Raw genomic sequence first — 24,212 nt, 5'->3', positions numbered from 1 at the left:
ACGGGTCCGCATGGTTTTAATAGTTCTGTCCCTGCAGGTCCGGTCCACCATCAGCGACTTCGCCGTCTTCCTGACCATCATGATCATGGTGCTGCTGGATTATCTGGTCGGAGTTCCTTCACCCAAACTCAACGTTCCCGACCGCTTCCAGGTAAATCTGAACCGTTGGATTCTGGTTTTGGTTCTGGTTCTGGTCCTGGTCCTGCTCCTGGTCCTGCTCCTGGTTCTGGTCCAGGTCCTGGTTCTGATCCTAGTTCTGGTCCTAGTTCTGGTTCTAGTCCTGGTCCTTTTATTGGTTCTGGTCCTAGTCTTAGTCCTAGTTTTGGTTCTGGTCCTGGTCCTGGTCTTGGTTATGCTTCTGGTTCTGGTCCTGCTCCTGTTTTTGGTTCTGGTTCTGGTTCTGCCCCTTGCTCTGGTTCTGGTCCTAATCTTGGTCCCGGTGCCAGTCCTGGTCCCGTTCCTGGTTCTGGTCATGGTTTTGGTTCTGGAGAGTGCAGTCCTGACCAGGGTTTAGTGTGCTGACTGAAGCTGCCGGGTGAGGAAGTGGTGGAGACCCGGGGCTCCATGATGGAGCGCTGGGCTCCACCTGTAGCGACTGGGGAGGGGGGGGGTCTGTCTGACTGGGGAGGGGGGCTCCGCCTGTAGCCACTGGGGGGGGGGGAGATCCGTCTGATTGGGAAGGGGGGGTCCGCTTGTAGTGACTAGGGAGGAGGGGGGTCCGCCTGTAGCGACTGGGAAGGGGGGGTCCCCCTGACTGGGGAGGGGGGGGGGGTCCGCCTGTAGCGACTGGGAAGAGGGGGGGGTCCCCCTGACTGGGGAGGAGGGGTCCACCTGTAACGACTGGGGAGAGGGGGGGTCCGCCTGACTGGGGAGGGGTCAGGTTTTAATACAAACGTTCTCCATCTCTCCAGCCCACCTACAAAGAGCGAGGTTGGTTGATCTCGCCGCTGGGACCGAACCCCTGGTGGACGCTGCTGGTGGCCGCCGTTCCAGCGCTGCTCTGCACCATCCTGATCTTCATGGACCAGCAGATCACCGCCGTCATCGTCAGCAGAAAAGAGAACAAGCTGAAGGTTTAAAGTGGATGCATGCTGGACGGGTGGATGTGGCAGGTGGATGATGGGTGGATGACGTGTGGATGTGGCACGTGGATGACGGCTGGATGACGGGTGGATGATGGGTGGATGTGGCAGGTGGATGACGGGTGGATGACGGGATGATGAAGTGTGGATGTGGCTGGTGGATGACGGGTGGATGACGTGTGGATGTGGCACGTGGATGACGGCTGGATGACGGGTGGATGTGGCAGGTGGATGACGGGTGGATGACGGGATGATGAAGTGTGGATGTGGCACGTGGATGACGGGTGGATGATGGGTGGATGTGGCAGGTGGATGACGGGTGGATGACGTGTGGATGTGGCACGTGGATGACGGCTGGATGACGGGATGATGAAGTGTGGATGTGGCTGGTGGATGATGGGTGGATGTGACGACTGGATGACGGGTAGATGTGACGACTGGATGACGGGTAGATGACGGGATGATGACGGGTGGATGTGGCAGGTGGATGATGGGTGGATGTGACGACTGGATGACGGGTAGATGACGGGATGATGACGGGTGGATGTGGCAGGTGGATGATGGGTGGATGTGACGACTGGATGACGGGGGGATGTGACGGGTGGATGTGGCAGGTGGATGATGGGTGGATGTGACGACTGGATGACGGGTGGATGTGACGGGTGGATGTGGCAGGTGGATGACGGGATGATGACGGGTGGATGTGGCAGGTGGATGATGGGTGGATGTGACGACTGGATGACGGGTGGATGACGGGATGATGACGGGTGGATGTGGCAGGTGGATGATGGGTGGATGTGACGGGGGGATGTGACGGGTGGATGTGGCAGGTGGATGATGGGTGGATGTGACGACTGGATGACGGGTGGATGTGGCAGGTGGATGACGGGGTGATGACGGGTGGATGTGACGGGTGGATGTGGCAGGTGGATGATGGGTGGATGACGTCTGGATGACGTCTGGATGTGACGGGTGGATGACGGCTGGATGACGGGTGGATGACGTGTGGATGTGGCAGGTGGATGACGGCTGGATGACGGGTGGATGACGGCTGGATGACGGGTGGATGACGTGTGGATGTGACGGGTGGATGACGGCTGGATGACAGGATGATGACGGGTAGATGTGGCAGGTGGATGACGGCTGGATGACGGGTGGATGTGGCAGGTGGATGACTGCTGGATGACAGGATGATGACGGGTGGATGTGGCAGGTGGATGACGGCTGGATGACAGGATGATGACGGGTAGATGTGGCAGGTGGATGACGGCTGGATGACGGGTGGATGTGGCAGGTGGATGACTGCTGGATGACAGGATGATGACGGGTGGATGTGGCAGGTGGATGACGGCTGGATGACAGGATGATGACGGGTGGATGTGACGGGTGGATGACGGCTGGATGACGGGTGGATGTGGCAGGTGGATGACGGCTGGATGACGGGTGGACGTGGCAGGTGGATGACGGCTGGATGACGGGTGGACGTGGCAGGTGGATGACGGGTGGATGTGGCAGGTGGATGACGGCTGGATGACGGGTGGATGTGGCAGGTGGATGACTGCTGGATGTGGCAGGTGGATGACGGCTGGATGACGGGTGGATGTGGCAGGTGGATGACTGCTGGATGTGGCACGTGGATGACGGGTGGATGTGGCAGGTGGATGACGGGTGGATGTGGCACGTGGATGACGGCTGGATGACGGGTGGATGTGGCAGGTTGATGACGGGTGGATGTGGCAGGTGGATGACGGGTGGATGTGGCAGGTGGATGACGGGTGGACGTGGCAGGTGGATGACGGGTGGATGTGGCAGGTGGATGACGGGTGGATGTGGCAGGTGGATGACGGGTGGATGTGGCAGGTGGATGACGGGTGGACGTGGCAGGTGGATGACGGGTGGATGTGGCAGGTGGATGACGGGTGGATGTGGCAGGTGGATGACGGCTGGATGACGGGTGGATGACGGCTGGATGACGGGTGGATGACGTCTGGATGTGACGGGTGGATGACGGGTGGATGACGGCTGGATGACGGGTGGATGACGGCTGGATGACGGGTGGATGACGTCTGGATGTGGCAGGTGGATGACGGCTGGATGACGGGTGGATGACGGCTGGATGACGGGTGGATGACGTGTGGATGACGTGTGGATGTGACGGGTGGATGACGGCTGGATGACGGGTGGATGTGGCAGGTGGATGACAGCTGGATGACGGGTGGATGTGGCAGGTGGATGACAGCTGGATGACGGGTGGATGTGGCAGGTGGATGACTGCTGGATGACAGGATGATGACGGGTGGATGTGGCAGGTGGATGACGGCTGGATGACAGGATGATGACGGGTGGATGTGGCAGGTGGATGACGGCTGGATGACGGGTGGATGTGGCAGGTGGATGACTGCTGGATGACGGCTGGATGTGGCAGGTGGATGACGGCTGGATGTGGCAGGTGGATGACGGGTGGATGTGGCAGGTGGATGACGGCTGGATGTGGCAGGTGGATGACGGCTGGATGACGGGTGGATGTGGCAGGTGGATGACTGCTGGATGTGGCAGGTGGATGACGGGTGGATGTGGCACGTGGATGACGGCTGGATGACGGGTGGATGTGGCAGGTGGATGACGGGTGGATGTGGCAGGTGGATGACGGGTGGATGTGGCAGGTGGATGACGGGTGGATGTGGCACGTGGATGACGGGTGGATGTGGCACGTGGATGGCGGCTGGATGACGGGTGGATGTGGCAGGTGGATGACGGGTGGATGTGGCAGGTGGATGACGGGTGGACGTGGCAGGTGGATGACGGGTGGATGTGGCAGGTGGATGACGGGTGGATGTGGCACGTGGATGACGGGTGGATGTGGCACGTGGATGGCGGCTGGATGACGGGTGGATGTGGCAGGTGGATGACGGGTGGATGTGGCAGGTGGATGACGGGTGGATGTGGCAGGTGGATGACGGCTGGATGTGGCAGGTGGATGACGGCTGGATGACGGGTGGATGTGGCAGGTGGATGACTGCTGGATGTGGCAGGTGGATGACGGGTGGATGTGGCACGTGGATGACGGCTGGATGACGGGTGGATGTGGCAGGTGGATGACGGGTGGATGTGGCAGGTGGATGACGGGTGGATGTGGCAGGTGGATGACGGGTGGATGTGGCACGTGGATGACGGGTGGATGTGGCACGTGGATGGCGGCTGGATGACGGGTGGATGTGGCAGGTGGATGACGGGTGGATGTGGCAGGTGGATGACGGGTGGACGTGGCAGGTGGATGACGGGTGGATGTGGCAGGTGGATGACGGGTGGATGTGGCACGTGGATGACGGGTGGATGTGGCACGTGGATGGCGGCTGGATGACGGGTGGATGTGGCAGGTGGATGACGGGTGGATGTGGCAGGTGGATGACGGGTGGATGTGGCAGGTGGATGACGGCTGGATGTGGCAGGTGGATGACGGGTGGATGTGGCAGGTGGATGACGGGTGGATGTGGCAGGTGGATGACGGGTGGACGTGGCAGGTGGATGACGGGTGGATGTGGCAGGTGGATGACGGGTGGATGTGGCAGGTGGATGACGGCTGGATGTGGCACGTGGATGACGGCTGGATGACGGGTGGATGTGGCAGGTGGATGACGGGTGGATGTGGCAGGTGGATGACGGGTGGATGTGGCAGGTGGATGACGGGTGGACGTGGCAGGTGGATGACGGGTGGATGTGGCAGGTGGATGACGGTGGATGTGGCACGTGGATGACGGCTGGATGACGGGTGGATGTGGCAGGTGGATGACGGGTGGATGTGGCAGGTGGATGACGGGTGGATGTGGTAGGTGGATGACGGCTGGATGACGGGTGGACGTGGCAGGTGGATGACGGGTGGATGTGGCACGTGGATGACGGGTGGATGACGTGTGGATGACGGGTGGATGACGGCTGGATGACGTCTGGATGTGACGGCTGGATGACGGGTGGATGACGTCTGGATGACGTCTGGATGTGACGGCTGGATGACGGGTGGATGACGGGTGGATGACGTGTGGATGTGGCAGGTGGATGACGGCTGGATGACGGCTGGATGACGTGTGGATGACGGCTGGATGAAAGGGTGGATGTGGCACGTGGATGACGGGTGGATGACGGGTGGATGAAAGGGTGGATGTGGCAGGTGGATGACGGCTGGATGACGGGTGGATGTGGCACGTGGATGACGGGTGGATGACGGGTGGACGTGGCAGGTGGATGACGGCTGGATGACGGGTGGACGTGGCAGGTGGATGACGGGTGGATGACGGGTGGATGACGTGTGGATGACGGGTGGATGACGGCTGGATGACGTGTTGATGACGTGTGGATGACGTGTGGATGACGGGTGGATGACGTGTGGATGACGGGTGGATGACGTGTGGATGACGTGTGGATGACGGGTGGATGACGTGTGGATGACGTGTGGATGACGGGTGGATGACGGGTGGATGACGTGTGGATGACGGGTGGATGACGGGTGGATGACGTGTGGATGACGGGTGGATGACGTGTGGATGACGTGTGGATGACGGGTGGATGACGTGTGGATGACGGGTGGATGACGGGTGGATGACGGGTGGATGACGGCTGGATGACGTGTGGATGACGGGTGGATGACGGGTGGATGACGGCTGGATGACGTGTGGATGACGTGTGGATGACGTGTGGATGACGGGTGGATGACGGGTGGATGACGGCTGGATGACGTGTGGATGACGGGTGGATGACGGGTGGATGACGTGTGGATGACGTGTGGATGACGGGTGGATGACGTGTGGATGACGGGTGGATGACGTGTGGATGACGGGTGGATGACGTGTGGATGACGGGTGGATGACGGGTGGATGACGTGTGGATGACGGGTGGATGACGTGTGGATGACGGGTGGATGACGTGTGGATGACGGGTGGATGACGTGTGGATGACGTGTGGATGACGGGTGGATGACGTGTGGATGACGGGTGGATGACGTGTGGATGACGGGTGGATGACGGGTGGATGACGGCTGGATGACGGGTGGATGACGTGTGGATGACGTGTGGATGACGTGTGGATGACGGCTGGATGACGGGTGGATGACGTGTGGATGACGTGTGGATGACGGGTGGATGACGTGTGGATGACGTGTGGATGACGGGTGGATGACGTGTGGATGACGGGTGGATGACGTGTGGATGACGTGTGGATGACGGGTGGATGACGGCTGGATGACGGGTGGATGACGTGTGGATGACGTGTGGATGACGGGTGGATGACGTGTGGATGACGGGTGGATGACGTGTGGATGACGGGTGGATGACGGCTGGATGACGTGTGGATGACGTGTGGATGACGTGTGGATGACGGGTGGATGACGTGTGGATGACGGGTGGATGACGTGTGGATGACGTGTGGATGACGGGTGGATGACGTGTGGATGACGGGTGGATGACGGGTGGATGACGGGTGGATGACGGCTGGATGACGTGTGGATGACGTGTGGATGACGTGTGGATGACGGGTGGATGACGGGTGGATGACGTGTGGATGACGGGTGGATGACGGGTGGATGACGGGTGGATGACGGGTGGATGACGGCTGGATGACGTGTGGATGACGGGTGGATGACGGGTGGATGACGGGTGGATGACGTGTGGATGACGGCTGGATGACGTGTGGATGACGTGTGGATGACGTGTGGATGACGGGTGGATGACGGGTGGATGACGTGTGGATGACGTGTGGATGACGGGTGGATGACGTGTGGATGACGGGTGGATGACGTGTGGATGACGGGTGGATGACGGGTGGATGACGTGTGGATGACGTGTGGATGACGGGTGGATGACGTGTGGATGACGGGTGGATGACGTGTGGATGACGGGTGGATGACGGGTGGATGACGGCTGGATGACGTGTGGATGACGGGTGGATGACGTGTGGATGACGGGTGGATGACGTGTGGATGACGTGTGGATGACGGGTGGATGACGTGTGGATGACGGGTGGATGACGGGTGGATGACGTGTGGATGACGGGTGGATGACGGCTGGATGACGGGTGGATGACGTGTGGATGACGTGTGGATGACGTGTGGATGACGGCTGGATGACGGGTGGATGACGTGTGGATGACGTGTGGATGACGGGTGGATGACGTGTGGATGACGGGTGGATGACGTGTGGATGACGTGTGGATGACGGGTGGATGACGTGTGGATGACGGGTGGATGACGTGTGGATGACGGGTGGATGACGGGTGGATGACGGCTGGATGACGGCTGGATGACGTGTGGATGACGTGTGGATGACGGCTGGATGACGGGTGGATGACGTGTGGATGACGTGTGGATGACGGGTGGATGACGGGTGGATGACGGGTGGATGACGTGTGGATGACGGGTGGATGACGGGTGGATGACGGGTGGATGACGTGTGGATGACGGGTGGATGACGGGTGGATGACGGGTGGATGACGTGTGGATGACGTGTGGATGACGGGTGGATGACGGCTGGATGACGGCTGGATGACGTGTGGATGACGTGTGGATGACGGCTGGATGACGGGTGGATGACGTGTGGATGACGGGTGGATGACGGGTGGATGACGTGTGGATGACGGGTGGATGACGGGTGGATGACGTGTGGATGACGGGTGGATGACGGGTGGATGACGGGTGGATGACGGGTGGATGACGTGTGGATGACGGGTGGATGACGTGTGGATGACGGGTGGATGACGGGTGGATGACGTGTGGATGACGGGTGGATGACGGGTGGATGACGTGTGGATGACGTGTGGATGACGGGTGGATGACGGGTGGATGACGGGTGGATGACGTGTGGATGACGGGTGGATGACGGGTGGATGACGTGTGGATGACGTGTGGATGACGTGTGGATGACGGGTGGATGACGTGTGGATGACGGGTGGATGACGGGTGGATGACGTGTGGATGACGGGTGGATGACGGGTGGATGACGGGTGGATGTGGCAGGTGGATGATGGGTGGATGTGACGACTGGATGACGTGTGGATGACGTGTGGATGACGTGTGGATGACGGGTGGATGACGTGTGGATGACGGGTGGATGACGGGTGGATGACGGCTGGATGACGGGTGGATGACGGCTGGATGACGGGTGGATGACGGGTGGATGACGGCTGGATGACGTGTGGATGACGGCTGGATGACGGGTGGATGACGGGTGGATGACGGGTGGATGACGGCTGGATGACGTGTGGATGACGGCTGGATGACGGGTGGATGACGGGTGGATGACGTGTGGATGACGGGTGGATGACGTGTGGATGACGTGTGGATGACGGGTGGATGACGGCTGGATGACGGCTGGATGACGGGTGGATGACGTGTGGATGACGGCTGGATGACGGGTGGATGACGGCTGGATGACGGGTGGTGTCCTGTGTTCCCGGCCTACAGAAGGGGTGTGGCTACCACCTGGACCTGCTGGTGGTGGCCGTGATGCTGGGCGTCTGCTCCATCATGGGTCTTCCGTGGTTCGTGGCGGCGACCGTCCTCTCCATCTCCCACGTCAACAGTCTGAAGGTGGAGTCGGAATGCGCTGCTCCCGGAGAGCAGCCCAAGTTCCTGGGAATCCGAGAGCAGAGAGTCACTGGGTTCATGATCTTCATCCTGATGGGCTGCTCCGTCTTCATGACCTCCGCTCTGAAGGTCAGCGTCCCGACTTGTCCCAGATCATCCCATTGGTCCCTCCCTCTTCCTCCCTCTTCCCACCTCCTCCCATCTCCTCCCACCTCTTCCCACCTCCTCCATCCTGTCCCACCTCCTCCCATCTCCTCCCACCTCTTCCCACCTCCTCCATCCTGTCCCACCTCCTCCCATCTACTCCCACCTCTTCCCACCTCCTCCATCCTGTCCCACCTCCTCCCATCTCCTCCCACCTCTTCTCACCTCCTCCATCCTGTCCCACCTCCTCCCATCTCCTCCCACCTCCTCCCATCTCCTCCCACCTCCTCCATCCTGTCCCACCTCCTCCCATCTCCTCCCACCTCTTCCCACCTCCTCCATCCTGTCCCACCTCCTCCCATCTCCTCCCACCTCTTCCCACCTCCTCCATCCTGTCCCACCTCCTCCCATCTCCTCCCACCTCTTCCCACCTCCTCCATCCTGTCCCACCTCCTCCCATCTCCTCCCACCTCCTCCCATCTCCTCCCACCTCTTCCCACCTCCTCCATCCTGTCCCACCTCCTCCCATCTCCTCCCACCTCTTCCCACCTCCTCCATCCTGTCCCACCTCCTCCCATCTCCTCCCACCTCCTCCCATCTCCTCCCATCTACTCCCACCTCCTCCCATCTCCTCCCACCTCCTCCCATCCTGTCCCACCTCCTCCCACCTCCTCCCATCCTGTCCCACCTCCTCCCATCTCCTCCCACCTCCTCTCATCTCCTCCCACCTCCTCCCCCGACGACAACCTGACTACTTCTTGTCTCCGGCAGTTCATCCGATGCCCGTCCTCTACGGAGTCTTCCTCTACATGGGGGTTTCCTCGCTAAAAGGCATCCAGGTGTGTTCCTGTGTCCGTCTACCTGTCCTGCTGCTGCTCAGGTCGCCTCACGTCGTCTCTCCGTCTTCCAGCTGTTTGACCGGATTAAACTGTTCGGCATGCCGGCCAAGCACCAGCCAGACCTGATCTATCTACGCTACGTTCCGCTGTGGAAGGTCCATGTCTTCACTGTGGTCCAGTTGTCCTGTCTCATCGTCCTCTGGGTCATCAAGGCCTCGCCGGCCGCTGTCGTCTTCCCCATGATGGTAAATCTGTCTCAGAAACGTGTCCATGGCCACATAACTGCATCTCACCTCCGTCCTCTGTCCTGCAGGTCCTGGCTCTGGTCTTCATCCGGAAGCTTCTGGATTTCTGCTTCACCAAGCGGGAGCTGAGCTGGTTGGATGACCTGATTCCAGAGAGCAAGAAGAAAAAGGATGACGACAAGAAGAAGAAGGAGGAGGTGAAACCACCCAGCTGGGTCCTCTGGAACAGACCTGCTCCATTTTTACCTTCATGTCTCACCTGTAAACCGGTTTAAACCAGTTTACCTGTATCCCTGTACCTGTAAACCGGTTTAAACCAGTTTACCTGTATCCCTGTACCTGTAAACCGGTTTAAACCAGTTTACCTGTATCCCTCTACCTGTAAACCGGTTTAAACCGGTTTACCTGTAACCCTCTACCTGTAAACCGTAAACTGTTTTAAACCAGTTTACCTGTAAACCTGTACCTCTAAACTGGTTTGAACTGGTTTAAACCAGTTTACCTGTAAACCTGTACCTCTAAACTGGTTTGAACCAGTTTAGCTGCTTCACCAGTTTTATAAATATTTTTTGTGACTTCTGTTACCAAAAGGTTAGAAACAACTATTTACGTGAAATTGCAGCAAACAGCCGGTTTTGAGCAGAACAAACCAGTTAGTTATTCAGTCCAGAAACCAGTTCAACAAGTATTTACTGCTAACTGACCTCCACTCAGCTAAATGTCAGATGTCCAGAGGTCAGTAAATACAGCACGTAGTGTACCTCTACCTGACAGCAAAACCATGTTCTAGATCATTGATCACAGCCCGGGTCCTCCAGACCCTCATCCTGCAGGTTTCAGAGGTTTCCTGCTGCAACACACCTGACTCAGATCAGACCTGAACCAGAACTCATTGCTGGGACGTGTGTGTGTTGAACTCCAGGATGCTCGGAAGATGATGATTGAGGTGGAGGAAGACCCTGTGTACGGCCGACAAGACATCCTGAAGATCCCCATTAAGAGCCTGAAGGGACGGTGAGTCGGCGACCGGACGCTGGTCCATGGTGGACACATGGCTACAGAGACTAATGTGTATGCGTGTGCATGTGCAGGTTGGACCCGTCGGAAGTGAACATCTCCGATGAAATGGCCAAAAGTGGAGTCTGGAAATCTGTTTCCATGAACCCTGAAAGCAACAGATGTCTGAAACGCTGCAACAGGTAAACGTCTGATGAGTCAGATGATCACTCTTCACCAGCTGTAGCCTCATCTTCCTCCATACTGATGTTAAAACCACCTGGTCGTAGAAACACAGAAATCATAATACCATCCATAATGGTGGTACTTCTAGTAGTACACTGAACACATTTACTACTTCATCTAGAAAGCATTACATCTCTGGTTTTTATCCTGGATGAAACCAGGATAAAAACTCGGTTGTGTGGTGTATTCTAGTGGCTTTGACTCAGTTGTGTGGTGTATTCTAGTGGCTTTGACTCGGTTGTGTGGTGTATTCTAGTGGCTTTGACTCGGTTGTGTGGTGTATTCTAGTGGCTTTGACTCGGTTGTGTGGTGTATTCTAGTGGCTTTGACTCGGTTGTGTGGTGTATTCTAGTGGCTTTGACTCGGTTGTGTGGTGTATTCTAGTGGCTTTGACTCGGTTGTGTGGTGTATTCTAGTGGTTTTGACTCGGTTGTGTGGTGTATTCTAGTGGCTTTGACTCGGTTGTGTGGTGTATTCTAGTGGTTTTAACTCGGTTGTGTGGTGTATTCTAGTGGCTTTGACTCGGTTGTGTGGTGTATTCTAGTGGCTTTGACTCGGTTGTGTGGTGTATTCTAGTGGCTTTGACTCGGTTGTGTGGTGTATTCTAGTGGTTTTAACTCGGTTGTGTGGTGTATTCTAGTGGTTTTAACTCGGTTGTGTGGTGTATTCTAGTGGCTTTGACTCGGTTGTGTGGTGTATTCTAGTGGCTTTGACTCGGTTGTGTGGTGTATTCTAGTGGTTTTAACTCGGTTGTGTGGTGTATTCTAGTGGCTTTGACTCGGTTGTGTGGTGTATTCTAGTGGCTTTGACTCGGTTGTGTGGTGTATTCTAGTGGCTTTGACTCGGTTGTGTGGTGTATTCTAGTGGCTTTGACTCGGTTGTGTGGTGTATTCTAGTGGCTTTGACTCGGTTGTGTGGTGTATTCTAGTGGCTTTGACTCGGTTGTGTGGTGTATTCTAGTGGTTTTGACTCGGTTGTGTGGTGTATTCTAGTGGCTTTGACTCGGTTGTGTGGTGTATTCTAGTGGCTTTGACTCGGTTGTGTGGTGTATTCTAGTGGTTTTGACTCGGTTGTGTGGTGTATTCTAGTGGCTTTGACTCGGTTGTGTGGTGTATTCTAGTGGTTTTAACTCGGTTGTGTGGTGTATTCTAGTGGCTTTGACCCGGTTGTGTGGTGTATTCTAGTGGTTTTAACTCGGTTGTGTGGTGTATTCTAGTGGCTTTGACTCGGTTGTGTGGTGTATTCTAGTGGCTTTGACTCGGTTGTGTGGTGTATTCTAGTGGCTTTGACTCGGTTGTGTGGTGTATTCTAGTGGTTTTGACTCGGTTGTGTGGTGTATTCTAGTGGCTTTGACTCGGTTGTGTGGTGTATTCTAGTGGTTTTAACTCGGTTGTGTGGTGTATTCTAGTGGCTTTGACTCGGTTGTGTGGTGTATTCTAGTGGCTTTGACTCGGTTGTGTGGTGTATTCTAGTGGCTTTGACTCGGTTGTGTGGTGTATTCTAGTGGTTTTGACTCGGTTGTGTGGTGTATTCTAGTGGCTTTGACTCGGTTGTGTGGTGTATTCTAGTGGTTTTAACTCGGTTGTGTGGTGTATTCTAGTGGCTTTGACTCGGTTGTGTGGTGTATTCTAGTGGTTTTAACTCGGTTGTGTGGTGTATTCTAGTGGCTTTGACTCGGTTGTGTGGTGTATTCTAGTGGCTTTGACTCGGTTGTGTGGTGTATTCTAGTGGCTTTGACTCGGTTGTGTGGTGTATTCTAGTGGTTTTAACTCGGTTGTGTGGTGTATTCTAGTGGCTTTGACTCGGTTGTGTGGTGTATTCTAGTGGCTTTAACTCGGTTGTGTGGTGTATTCTAGTGGCTTTGACTCGGTTGTGTGGTGTATTCTAGTGGCTTTGACTCGGTTGTGTGGTGTATTCTAGTGGCTTTGACTCGGTTGTGTGGTGTATTCTAGTGGCTTTGACTCGGTTGTGTGGTGTATTCTAGTGGCTTTGACTCGGTTGTGTGGTGTATTCTAGTGGTTTTAACTCGGTTGTGTGGTGTATTCTAGTGGCTTTGACTCGGTTGTGTGGTGTATTCTAGTGGCTTTAACTCGGTTGTGTGGTGTATTCTGATGAAAAGGGTTGAGTCTTGTACATTGTGTTTTATTGTATCTGATATGAGCTTTATGTTCCCGTGTTGTGTCGTTTATTATTAGTGTTGCCTTCATGGCCAGGACAACGTTGGATAAAGGTATTTTCCAGGTACAATAAACCAGATCCTCCGAATCAGAGTAAACAGACATGTGAGGACCGAGACACCGGCATGAAACTGAAACGGTGGTCTCTGCTTCACTGGAAGGTTCTGGTCTGAAAGTCTCCCAGTTTCTGTTTAAATTTCTAGTTTTTATGATTATTTAGATTTCTCAGCCGACATGTTCTGCAGCAGGTTGGAATACAGCAATAATAACCAGATGATGGCGGTGAGGCTTTGCTGAAATGGGACCTATTCATCCGCCTAGACGTCTCAGACCCTGCAGGGTCGCCGGGATCCTGTTCTGGACTCGTCAAGGATTTTGTCTGGTTTCCATGTAAACTGCATGCGGACACGTCTCTGTCTCTATCCAGTCAGGACAAGCTGCCCAGCATCCAGATCAGCGTAGAGCATGACGACAGCTGCAGGGTGGTGGACTCGGAGACGGCGCTTTGATTGGAGGACAAGTGGGTGGAGCCTCCATCCTGTCAGGACGACTCGTCCCAGACCAACCCGCCGTCACCTGGACTTCCTGTGTTTTCCTCTGATGAGGTGAACGTTTTATTATCTCATCGTTTTATCTGAAACGCGGAGGCGCCACCTCGGGGAGCAAACATGGCGCCGCCACTGCAGTCGGCTTTCTCAGGTCTGTGATTGGCCGACGATCGGACTCTGCAGGCGGGCTGCGAAGCTTTTATTTTATCCTGCAACCTGTTTTTCTCTGCTTTCATGAAGCAGACCAGGATGGTCAGACCCGACGCAGGACGGAGTTTTTATTTATCTCATCATGCTGATCTCTTCGTTATGCGTGTGCATGTGTGTGTGCGTGTGAGAGCGATCACGTATGTGCCTCACCTTGTTGCCTGCAGCAGAAAACCTGAATCATGTCACCACAGATGTTCAATTTCTTTGTAAATTTTGAATAAAGTGTTTTGTCGGAGACAATCAGAGTCTGTGTTTGAGGTTCTTAAAGTCCCGGTCTGAGAGTCCCGGTCCGTGAGTCCCCGTCCGTGAGTCCCGGTCCGCGAGTCCCCGTCCGTGAGTCCCGGTCCGTGAGTCCCGGTCCGAGAGTCCCCGTCCGTGAGTCCCGGTCCGAGAGTCCCCGTCCGTGAGTCCCGGTCCGAGAGTCCCCGTCCGAGAGTCCCGGTCCGAGAGTCCCGGTCCGAGAGTCCCCGTCCGTGAGTCCCGGTCCGAGAGTCCCCGTCCGAGAGTCCCGGTCCGAGAGTCCCCGTCCGAGAGTCCCGGTCCGAGAGTCCCGGTCCGAGAGTCCCGGTCCGAGAGTCCCCGTCCGAGAGTCCCCGTCCGAGAGTCCCGGTCCGAGAGTCCCCGTCCGTGAGTCCCGGTCCGAGAGTCCCCGTCCGTGAGTCCCGGTCCGTGAGTCCCCGTCCGTGAGTCCCGGTCCGTGAGTCCCCGTCCGAGAGTCCCGGTCCGAGAGTCCCGGTCCGAGAGTCCCGGTCCGTGAGTCCCCGTCCGTGAGTCCCCGTCCGTGAGTCCCGGTCCGTGAGTCCCCGTCCGAGAGTCCCGGTCCGAGAGTCCCCGTCCGTGAGTCCCCGTCCAAGAGTCCCGGTCAGTGAGTCCCCGTCCGAGAGTCCCGGTCCGAGAGTCCCGGTCCGAGAGTCCCGGTCCGAGAGTCCCCGTCCGTGAGTCCCGGTCCGAGAGTCCCCGTCCGTGAGTCCCGGTCCGAGAGTCCCCGTCCGAGAGTCCCGGTCCGAGAGTCCCCGTCCGTGAGTCCCGGTCCGAGAGTCCCGGTCCGAGAGTCCCGGTCCGAGAGTCCCCGTCCGAGAGTCCCCGTCCGAGAGTCCCGGTCCGAGAGTCCCCGTCCGTGAGTCCCGGTCCGAGAGTCCCCGTCCGTGAGTCCCGGTCCGAGAGTCCCGGTCCGTGAGTCCCCGTCCGTGAGTCCCGGTCCGAGAGTCCCGGTCCGAGAGTCCCGGTCCGTGAGTCCCGGTCCGTGAGTCCCCGTCCGTGAGTCCCGGTCCGTGAGTCCCCGTCCGTGAGTCCCGGTCCGTGAGTCCCGGTCCGTGAGTCCCCGTCCGAGAGTCCCGGTCCGAGAGTCCCGGTCCGAGAGTCCCCGTCCGAGAGTCCCGGTCCGAGAGTCCCGGTCCGAGAGTCCCGGTCCGAGAGTCTCGGTCCGTGAGTCCCGGTCCGTGAGTCCCGGTCCGTGAGTCCCCGTCCGAGAGTCCCGGTCCGAGAGTCCCGGTCCGAGAGTCCCCGTCCGAGAGTCCCGGTCCGAGAGTCCCGGTCCGAGAGTCCCCGTCCGTGAGTCCCCGTCCGTGAGTCCCGGTCAGTGAGTCCCCGTCCGAGAGTCCCGGTCCGAGAGTCCCGGTCCGAGAGTCCCCGTCCGTGAGTCCCGGTCCGAGAGTCCCCGTCCGTGAGTCCCGGTCCGAGAGTCCCCGTCCGAGAGTCCCGGTCCGAGAGTCCCCGTCCGTGAGTCCCGGTCCGAGAGTCCCGGTCCGAGAGTCCCCGTCCGAGAGTCCCCGTCCGAGAGTCCCGGTCCGAGAGTCCCCGTCCGTGAGTCCCGGTCCGAGAGTCCCCGTCCGTGAGTCCCGGTCCGAGAGTCCCCGTCCGAGAGTCCCGGTCCGAGAGTCCCCGTCCGAGAGTCCCGGTCCGAGAGTCCCCGTCCGAGAGTCCCCGTCCGTGAGTCCCGGTCCGAGAGTCCCCGTCCGTGAGTCCCGGTCCGAGAGTCCCCGTCCGAGAGTCCCGGTCCGAGAGTCCCCGTCCGTGAGTCCCGGTCCGAGAGTCCCGGTCCGAGAGTCCCGGTCCGAGAGTCCCCGTCCGAGAGTCCCCGTCCGAGAGTCCCGGTCCGAGAGTCCCCGTCCGAGAGTCCCCGTCCGAGAGTCCCGGTCCGAGAGTCCCCGTCCGAGAGTCCCCGTCCGAGAGTCCCCGTCCGAGAGTCTCCGTCCGAGAGTCCCCGTCCGAGAGTCCCCGTCCGAGAGTCTCTGTCCGAGAGTCCCCGTCCGAGAGTCCCCGTCCAGTCCTTATCTCTCCTAACCCTGAAGATCAAAAAGAAAGATCAACAAGTGATGAGAAAAGCAGGAAAATAATGATCCTCTTTGGCTGGAATAAATTGTTTCAACAGAGACGTCCCAGTTTAGGGTGGAGACATGGTTGAGAGGACATGGTGCTGAGACTTTGACATTGTAAAGTCCCGGTCCACATGGACGTGTCTCCGCCAATAAAGAAATCAAACTTGAACCAGTAAAAGTTTTATTTCAGGTGTCAACAGCAGCAGAAAATCTTTGAAATATTTAAATAAAATTTTATTCTGTTGTCTCGTTCTGGCCAGAACGACCCCGTAAGGTCCCAGAATGTGTGGTTCTGATCCGGATTCAGCTACCAGACAGCAATGATTGACATCAGCATGGGCAGCAGCGGCAGGGTGAAGGACAGCCGAGCTTCCAAAGATCCTCCTGAAAACATCAAACAGAAAATGTAATCTGATTACTCTGAGATGCTTCGGTGGAGGTACCAGCAGTAAAACCAGAGTACACGTCTACACCCCCCAACCACCTCATCAGCTGGGTCAGGGTTCCTGCAGGGTCTTAAAAAGTAAAAAAAACGTCTCAAATTCACTACTTGCGTGTAAAAAAACACCCAGATTTCAGTCGAAAGTCTTAAATTTAGTCAAGTTTTACATTTTCACTTCCAGATGATTCTTTGCTGTGTTCCATTAGAAACTGGCTCGCATGTAAATCTCTCCAAATCCAGTAAAACGTTGAACTCAGAAGGCCTTTCTGCGACGCTCGCCGTGCATAGCAACGTCATTTTCAGCGTTTCAACTAGCCCTTTGTAATCGTCACCATGACAACACCAGAAAATTCAGGCAATCATGATCAATAAACAACATATTGACGTGATTTTCATTTTTACAAACAAGCAGCGACGTAACTATCACTGATAGCAACTCGCTGATGTTAAAGCGAGAAGAGGAAATATGACGATTTTGATTAAAAACAACGATGGAATACAGGTGGTTCTGCAAAATCCTGTTAATGACCCAGTTTCAGCCCGTTTGCATGTTCAGTCACGTTGGCTGCTTGTCGCAAAAAAATCAGGCTGTGACGTAAACTCTGTCTGAATAAAATAAAAGGTTTTTTCATTCCTCGGCTCATTTGAGTGTTTGGTAAGATGTTGTTTTGGTCCAAAAAGTTCTTTAATGAAAGTGAACCCATCGAACACGACCCCGTACTCAAAGGTCCTGACGAAGAAAACCCAGAAGGTGGACCTCGACGACCCAACCTGAAGAAGACGACAACCAGGAACTAGAAGGTGGACCACGACGAGAAAGTGGACCAGATTAAGACAACGACGCGGTACTAGAAGGTGGACCTGACGAAGACGACAACCCAGTATGAGAAGGTCCCAACAAAGACGATGACACAGTCGTAGAATGTCCTGATAAACAGGACGCCCTGTTACTAGACCTGATGAAGACTACAACCTGGTCCTAGAAGGTGGACCTGATGAAGACTACAACCTGGTCCTAGAAGGTGGACCTGATGAAGACTACAACCTGGTCCTAGAAGGTGGACCTGATGAAGACTACAACCTGGTCCTAGAAGGTGGACCTGATGAAGACTACAACCCGATACGAGAAGGTGGACCTGATGAAGACTACAACCCGGTACTAAAAGGTGGACCTGATGAAGACTACAACCCGGTACGAGAAGGTGGACCTGATGAAGACTACAACCCGGTACTAAAAGGTGGACCTGATGAAGACTACAACCCGGTACGAGAAGGTGGACCTGATGAAGACTACAACCCGGTACTAAAAGGTGGACCTGATGAAGACTACAACCCGGTACTAGAAGGTGGACCTGATGAAGACTACAACCCGGTACTAAAAGGTGGACCTGATGAAGACTACAACCTGGTCCTAGAAGGTGGACCTGATGAAGACTACAACCTGGTCCTAGAAGGTGGACCTGATGAAGACTACAACCTGGTACTAAAAGGTGGACCTGATGAAGACTACAACCTGGTCCTAGAAGGTGGACCTGATGAAGACTACAACCTGGTACTAAAAGGTGGACCTGATGAAGACTACAACCTGGTCCTAGAAGGTGGACCTGATGAAGACTACAACCTGGTACTAAAAGGTGGACCTGATGAAGACTACAACCTGGTACTAAAAGGTGGACCTGATGAAGACTACAACCCGGTACTAAAAGGTGGACCTGATGAAGACTACAACCCGGTACGAGAAGGTGGACCTGATGAAGACTACAACCCGGTACGAGAAGGTGGACCTGATGAAGACTACAACCCGGTACTAGAAGGTGGACCTGATGAAGACTACAACCCGGTACTAAAAGGTGGACCTGATGAAGACTACAACCCGGTACTAAAAGGTGGACCTGATGAAGACTACAACCCGGTACTAAAAGGTGGACCTGATGAAGACTACAACCCGGTACTAAAAGGTGGACCTGATGAAGACTACAACCCGGTACGAGAAGGTGGACCTGATGAAGACTACAACCCGGTACGAGAAGGTGGACCTGATGAAGACTACAACCCGGTACTAGAAGGTGGACCTGATGAAGACTACAACCCGGTACTAAAAGGTGGACCTGATGAAGACTACAACCCGGTCCTAGAAGGTGGACCTGATGAAGACTACAACCCGGTCCTAGAAGGTGGACCTGATGAAGACTACAACCCGGTACTAAAAGGTGGACCTGATGAAGACTACAACCTGGTACTAAAAGGTGGACCTGATGAAGACTACAACCCGGTACTAAAAGGTGGACCTGATGAAGACTACAACCCGGTACTAAAAGGTGGACCTGATGAAGACTACAACCCGGTACTAAAAGGTGGACCTGATGAAGACTACAACCCGGTACGAGAAGGTGGACCTGATGAAGACTACAACCCGGTACGAGAAGGTGGACCTGATGAAGACTACAACCCGGTACTAGAAGGTGGACCTGATGAAGACTACAACCTGGTCCTAGAAGGTGGACCTGATGAAGACTACAACCTGGTACGAGAAGGTGGACCTGATGAAGACTACAACCCGGTACTAAAAGGTGGACCTGATGAAGACTACAACCCGGTACTAAAAGGTGGACCTGATGAAGACTACAACCCGGTACTAAAAGGTGGACCTGATGAAGACTACAACCCGGTACTAAAAGGTGGACCTGATGAAGACTACAACCCGGTACGAGAAGGTGGACCTGATGAAGACTACAACCCGGTACGAGAAGGTGGACCTGATGAAGACTACAACCCGGTACTAAAAGGTGGACCTGATGAAGACTACAACCCGGTACTAAAAGGTGGACCTGATGAAGACTACAACCCGGTACGAGAAGGTGGACCTGATGAAGACTACAACCTGGTCCTAGAAGGTGGACCTGATGAAGACTACAACCTGGTCCTAGAAGGTGGACCTGATGAAGACTACAACCCGGTACTAAAAGGTGGACCTGATGAAGACTACAACCCGGTACGAGAAGGTGGACCTGATGAAGACTACAACCCGGTACGAGAAGGTGGACCTGATGAAGACTACAACCCGGTACTAAAAGGTGGACCTGATGAAGACTACAACCTGGTACTAGAAGGTGGACCTGATGAAGACTACAACCCGGTACTAAAAGGTGGACCTGATGAAGACTACAACCCGGTACTAAAAGGTGGACCTGATGAAGACTACAACCCGGTACGAGAAGGTGGACCTGATGAAGACTACAACCTGGTCCTAGAAGGTGGACCTGATGAAGACTACAACCTGGTACTAAAAGGTGGACCTGATGAAGACTACAACCTGGTACTAAAAGGTGGACCTGATGAAGACTACAACCCGGTACGAGAAGGTGGACCTGATGAAGACTACAACCCGGTACTAGAAGGTGGACCTGATGAAGACTACAACCCGGTACTAAAAGGTGGACCTGATGAAGACTACAACCTGGTACTAAAAGGTGGACCTGATGAAGACTACAACCCGGTACGAGAAGGTGGACCTGATGAAGACTACAACCCGGTACTAGAAGGTGGACCTGATGAAGACTACAACCCGGTACGAGAAGGTGGACCTGATGAAGACTACAACCCGGTACGAGAAGGTGGACCTGATGAAGACTACAACCCGGTACTAGAAGGTGGACCTGATGAAGACTACAACCCGGTACTAAAAGGTGGACCTGATGAAGACTACAACCTGGTACTAAAAGGTGGACCTGATTAAGACTACAACCCGGTACGAGAAGGTGGACCTGATGAAGACTACAACCCGGTACTAAAAGGTGGACCTGATGAAGACTACAACCCGGTACGAGAAGGTGGACCTGATGAAGACTACAACCCGGTACGAGAAGGTGGACCTGATGAAGACTACAACCCGGTACTAGAAGGTGGACCTGATGAAGACTACAACCCGGTACTAAAAGGTGGACCTGATGAAGACTACAACCTGGTACTAAAAGGTGGACCTGATTAAGACTACAACCTGGTACTAGAAGGTGGACCTGATGAAGACTACAACCCGGTACGAGAAGGTGGACCTGATGAAGACTACAACCCGGTACTAAAAGGTGGACCTGATGAAGACTACAACCTGGTACTAGAAGGTGGACCTGATGAAGACTACAACCCGGTACTAGAAGGTGGACCTGATGAAGACTACAACCCGGTACTAAAAGGTGGACCTGATGAAGACTACAACCCGGTACTAAAAGGTGGACCTGATGAAGACTACAACCCGGTACTAAAAGGTGGACCTGATGAAGACTACAACCCGGTACTAAAAGGTGGACCTGATGAAGACTACAACCCGGTACTAAAAGGTGGACCTGATGAAGACTACAACCCGGTACTAAAAGGTGGACCTGATGAAGACTACAACCTGGTACTAGAAGGTGGACCTGATGAAGACTACAACCTGGTACTAAAAGGTGGACCTGATGAAGACTACAACCTGGTACTAAAAGGTCGACCTGATGAAGACTACAACCCGGTACTAAAAGGTCGACCTGATGAAGACTACAACCCGGTACTAGAAGGTGGACCTGATGAAGACTACAACCTGGTACTAAAAGGTCGACCTGATGAAGACTACAACCCGGTACTAAAAGGTGGACCTGATGAAGACTACAACCCGGTACTAAAAGGTGGACCTGATGAAGACTACAACCTGGTACTAGAAGGTGGACCTGATGAAGACTACAACCTGGTACTAAAAGGTCGACCTGATGAAGACTACAACCTGGTACTAGAAGGTGGACCTGATGAAGACTACAACCTGGTACTAAAAGGTGGACCTGATGAAGACTACAACCTGGTACTAGAAGGTGGACCTGATGAAGACTACAACCTGGTACTAAAAGGTGGACCTGATGAAGACTACAACCTGGTACTAAAAGGTGGACCTGATGAAGACTACAACCTGGTACTAAAAGGTGGACCTGATGAAGACTACAACCCGGTACTAAAAGGTCGACCTGATGAAGACTACAACCTGGTACTAGAAGGTGGACCTGATGAAGACTACAACCTGGTCCTAGAAGGTGGACCTGATGAAGACTACAACCCGATACGAGAAGGTGGACCTGATGAAGACTACAACCCGATACGAGAAGGTGGACCTGATGAAGACTACAACCCGGTACTAAAAGGTGGACCTGATGAAGACTACAACCCGGTACTAAAAGGTGGACCTGATGAAGACTACAACCCGGTACGAGAAGGTGGACCTGATGAAGACTACAACCCGATACGAGAAGGTGGACCTGATGAAGACTACAACCCGATACGAGAAGGTGGACCTGATGAAGACTACAACCCGATACGAGAAGGTGGACCTGATGAAGACTACAACCCGGTACTAAAAGGTGGACCTGATGAAGACTACAACCCGGTACTAGAAGGTGGACCTGATGAAGACTACAACCCGGTACTAGAAGGTGGACCTGATGAAGACTACAACCTGGTCCTAGAAGGTGGACCTGATGAAGACTACAACCTGGTACTAGAAGGTGGACCTGATGAAGACTACAACCCGGTACTAAAAGGTGGACCTGATGAAGACTACAACCTGGTCCTAGAAGGTGGACCTGATGAAGACTACAACCTGGTCCTAGAAGGTGGACCTGATGAAGACTACAACCTGGTACTAAAAGGTCGACCTGATGAAGACTACAACCCGGTACTAAAAGGTCGACCTGATGAAGACTACAACCCGGTACTAAAAGGTGGACCTGATGAAGACTACAACCCGGTACTAAAAGGTGGACCTGATGAAGACTACAACCCGGTACTAAAAGGTGGACCTGATGAAGACTACAACCTGGTACTAGAAGGTGGACCTGATGAAGACTACAACCCGGTACGAGAAGGTGGACCTGATGAAGACTACAACCCGGTACTAAAAGGTGGACCTGATGAAGACTACAACCCGGTACGAGAAGGTGGACCTGATGAAGACTACAACCTGGTCCTAGAAGGTGGACCTGATGAAGACTACAACCTGGTACTAAAAGGTGGACCTGATGAAGACTACAACCCGGTACTAAAAGGTGGACCTGATGAAGACTACAACCTGGTCCTAGAAGGTGGACCTGATGAAGACTACAACCTGGTCCTAGAAGGTGGACCTGATGAAGACTACAACCTGGTACTAAAAGGTGGACCTGATGAAGACTACAACCTGGTACTAAAAGGTGGACCTGATGAAGACTACAACCCGGTACGAGAAGGTGGACCTGATGAAGACTACAACCCGGTACGAGAAGGTGGACCTGATGAAGACTACAACCCGGTACTAAAAGGTGGACCTGATGAAGACTACAACCCGGTACGAGAAGGTGGACCTGATGAAGACTACAACCTGGTCCTAGAAGGTGGACCTGATGAAGACTACAACCTGGTACGAGAAGGTGGACCTGATGAAGACTACAACCCGGTACTAGAAGGTGGACCTGATGAAGACTACAACCCGGTACTAGAAGGTGGACCTGATGAAGACTACAACCCGGTACTAAAAGGTCGACCTGATGAAGACTACAACCCGATACGAGAAGGTGGACCTGATGAAGACTACAACCCGGTACTAAAAGGTGGACCTGATGAAGACTACAACCCGGTACGAGAAGGTGGACCTGATGAAGACTACAACCCGGTACTAAAAGGTGGACCTGATGAAGACTACAACCCGGTACTAGAAGGTGGACCTGATGAAGACTACAACCTGGTACTAAAAGGTGGACCTGATGAAGACTACAACCCGGTACTAAAAGGTGGACCTGATGAAGACTACAACCCGATACGAGAAGGTGGACCTGATGAAGACTACAACCCGGTACTAAAAGGTGGACCTGATGAAGACTACAACCCGGTACGAGAAGGTGGACCTGATGAAGACTACAACCCGGTACTAAAAGGTGGACCTGATGAAGACTACAACCCGGTACTAAAAGGTGGACCTGATGAAGACTACAACCTGGTACTAAAAGGTGGACCTGATGAAGACTACAACCTGGTACTAGAAGGTGGACCTGATGAAGACTACAACCCGGTACGAGAAGGTGGACCTGATGAAGACTACAACCCGGTACTAAAAGGTGGACCTGATGAAGACTACAACCTGGTACTAGAAGGTGGACCTGATGAAGACTACAACCCGGTACTAGAAGGTGGACCTGATGAAGACTACAACCCGGTACTAGAAGGGGGACCTGATGAAGACTACAACCCGGTACTAAAAGGTGGACCTGATGAAGACTACAACCCGGTACTAAAAGGTGGACCTGATGAAGACTACAACCCGGTACTAAAAGGTGGACCTGATGAAGACTACAACCTGGTACTAGAAGGTGGACCTGATGAAGACTACAACCTGGTACTAAAAGG

General features: G+C 54.5%; 1 protein-coding gene across 1 annotated transcript in view; it reads left to right on the top strand.

Annotated features, from left to right (window-relative positions):
• The window catches only part of LOC306756118 (sodium bicarbonate cotransporter 3-like), a 75,555-nt gene extending 61,268 nt beyond the window's left edge, over positions 1-14,287 (top strand). Inside the window, exons 17-25 of the mRNA XM_079240780.1 lie at positions 38-151; positions 912-1,073; positions 8,530-8,797; positions 9,568-9,635; positions 9,707-9,880; positions 9,949-10,077; positions 10,803-10,894; positions 10,972-11,079; positions 13,727-14,287. Coding sequence (XP_079096906.1) covers positions 38-151; positions 912-1,073; positions 8,530-8,797; positions 9,568-9,635; positions 9,707-9,880; positions 9,949-10,077; positions 10,803-10,894; positions 10,972-11,079; positions 13,727-13,808 — 1,197 coding nt within the window. The 3' untranslated portion in view covers positions 13,809-14,287. The remainder of the gene's footprint in view (positions 1-37; positions 152-911; positions 1,074-8,529; positions 8,798-9,567; positions 9,636-9,706; positions 9,881-9,948; positions 10,078-10,802; positions 10,895-10,971; positions 11,080-13,726) is intronic.
• Positions 14,288-24,212: the final 9,925 nt, after the last annotated feature.

The sequence above is a fragment of the Telmatherina bonti genome (genome assembly GCF_933228915.1).
Source record: "Telmatherina bonti genome assembly, chromosome: 5".
Classification (NCBI taxonomy): Eukaryota; Metazoa; Chordata; class Actinopteri; order Atheriniformes; family Telmatherinidae; genus Telmatherina; species Telmatherina bonti.
Note: the sequence above shows the minus strand (reverse complement) of the source record. Positions and strands in the feature narration are given on the sequence as shown.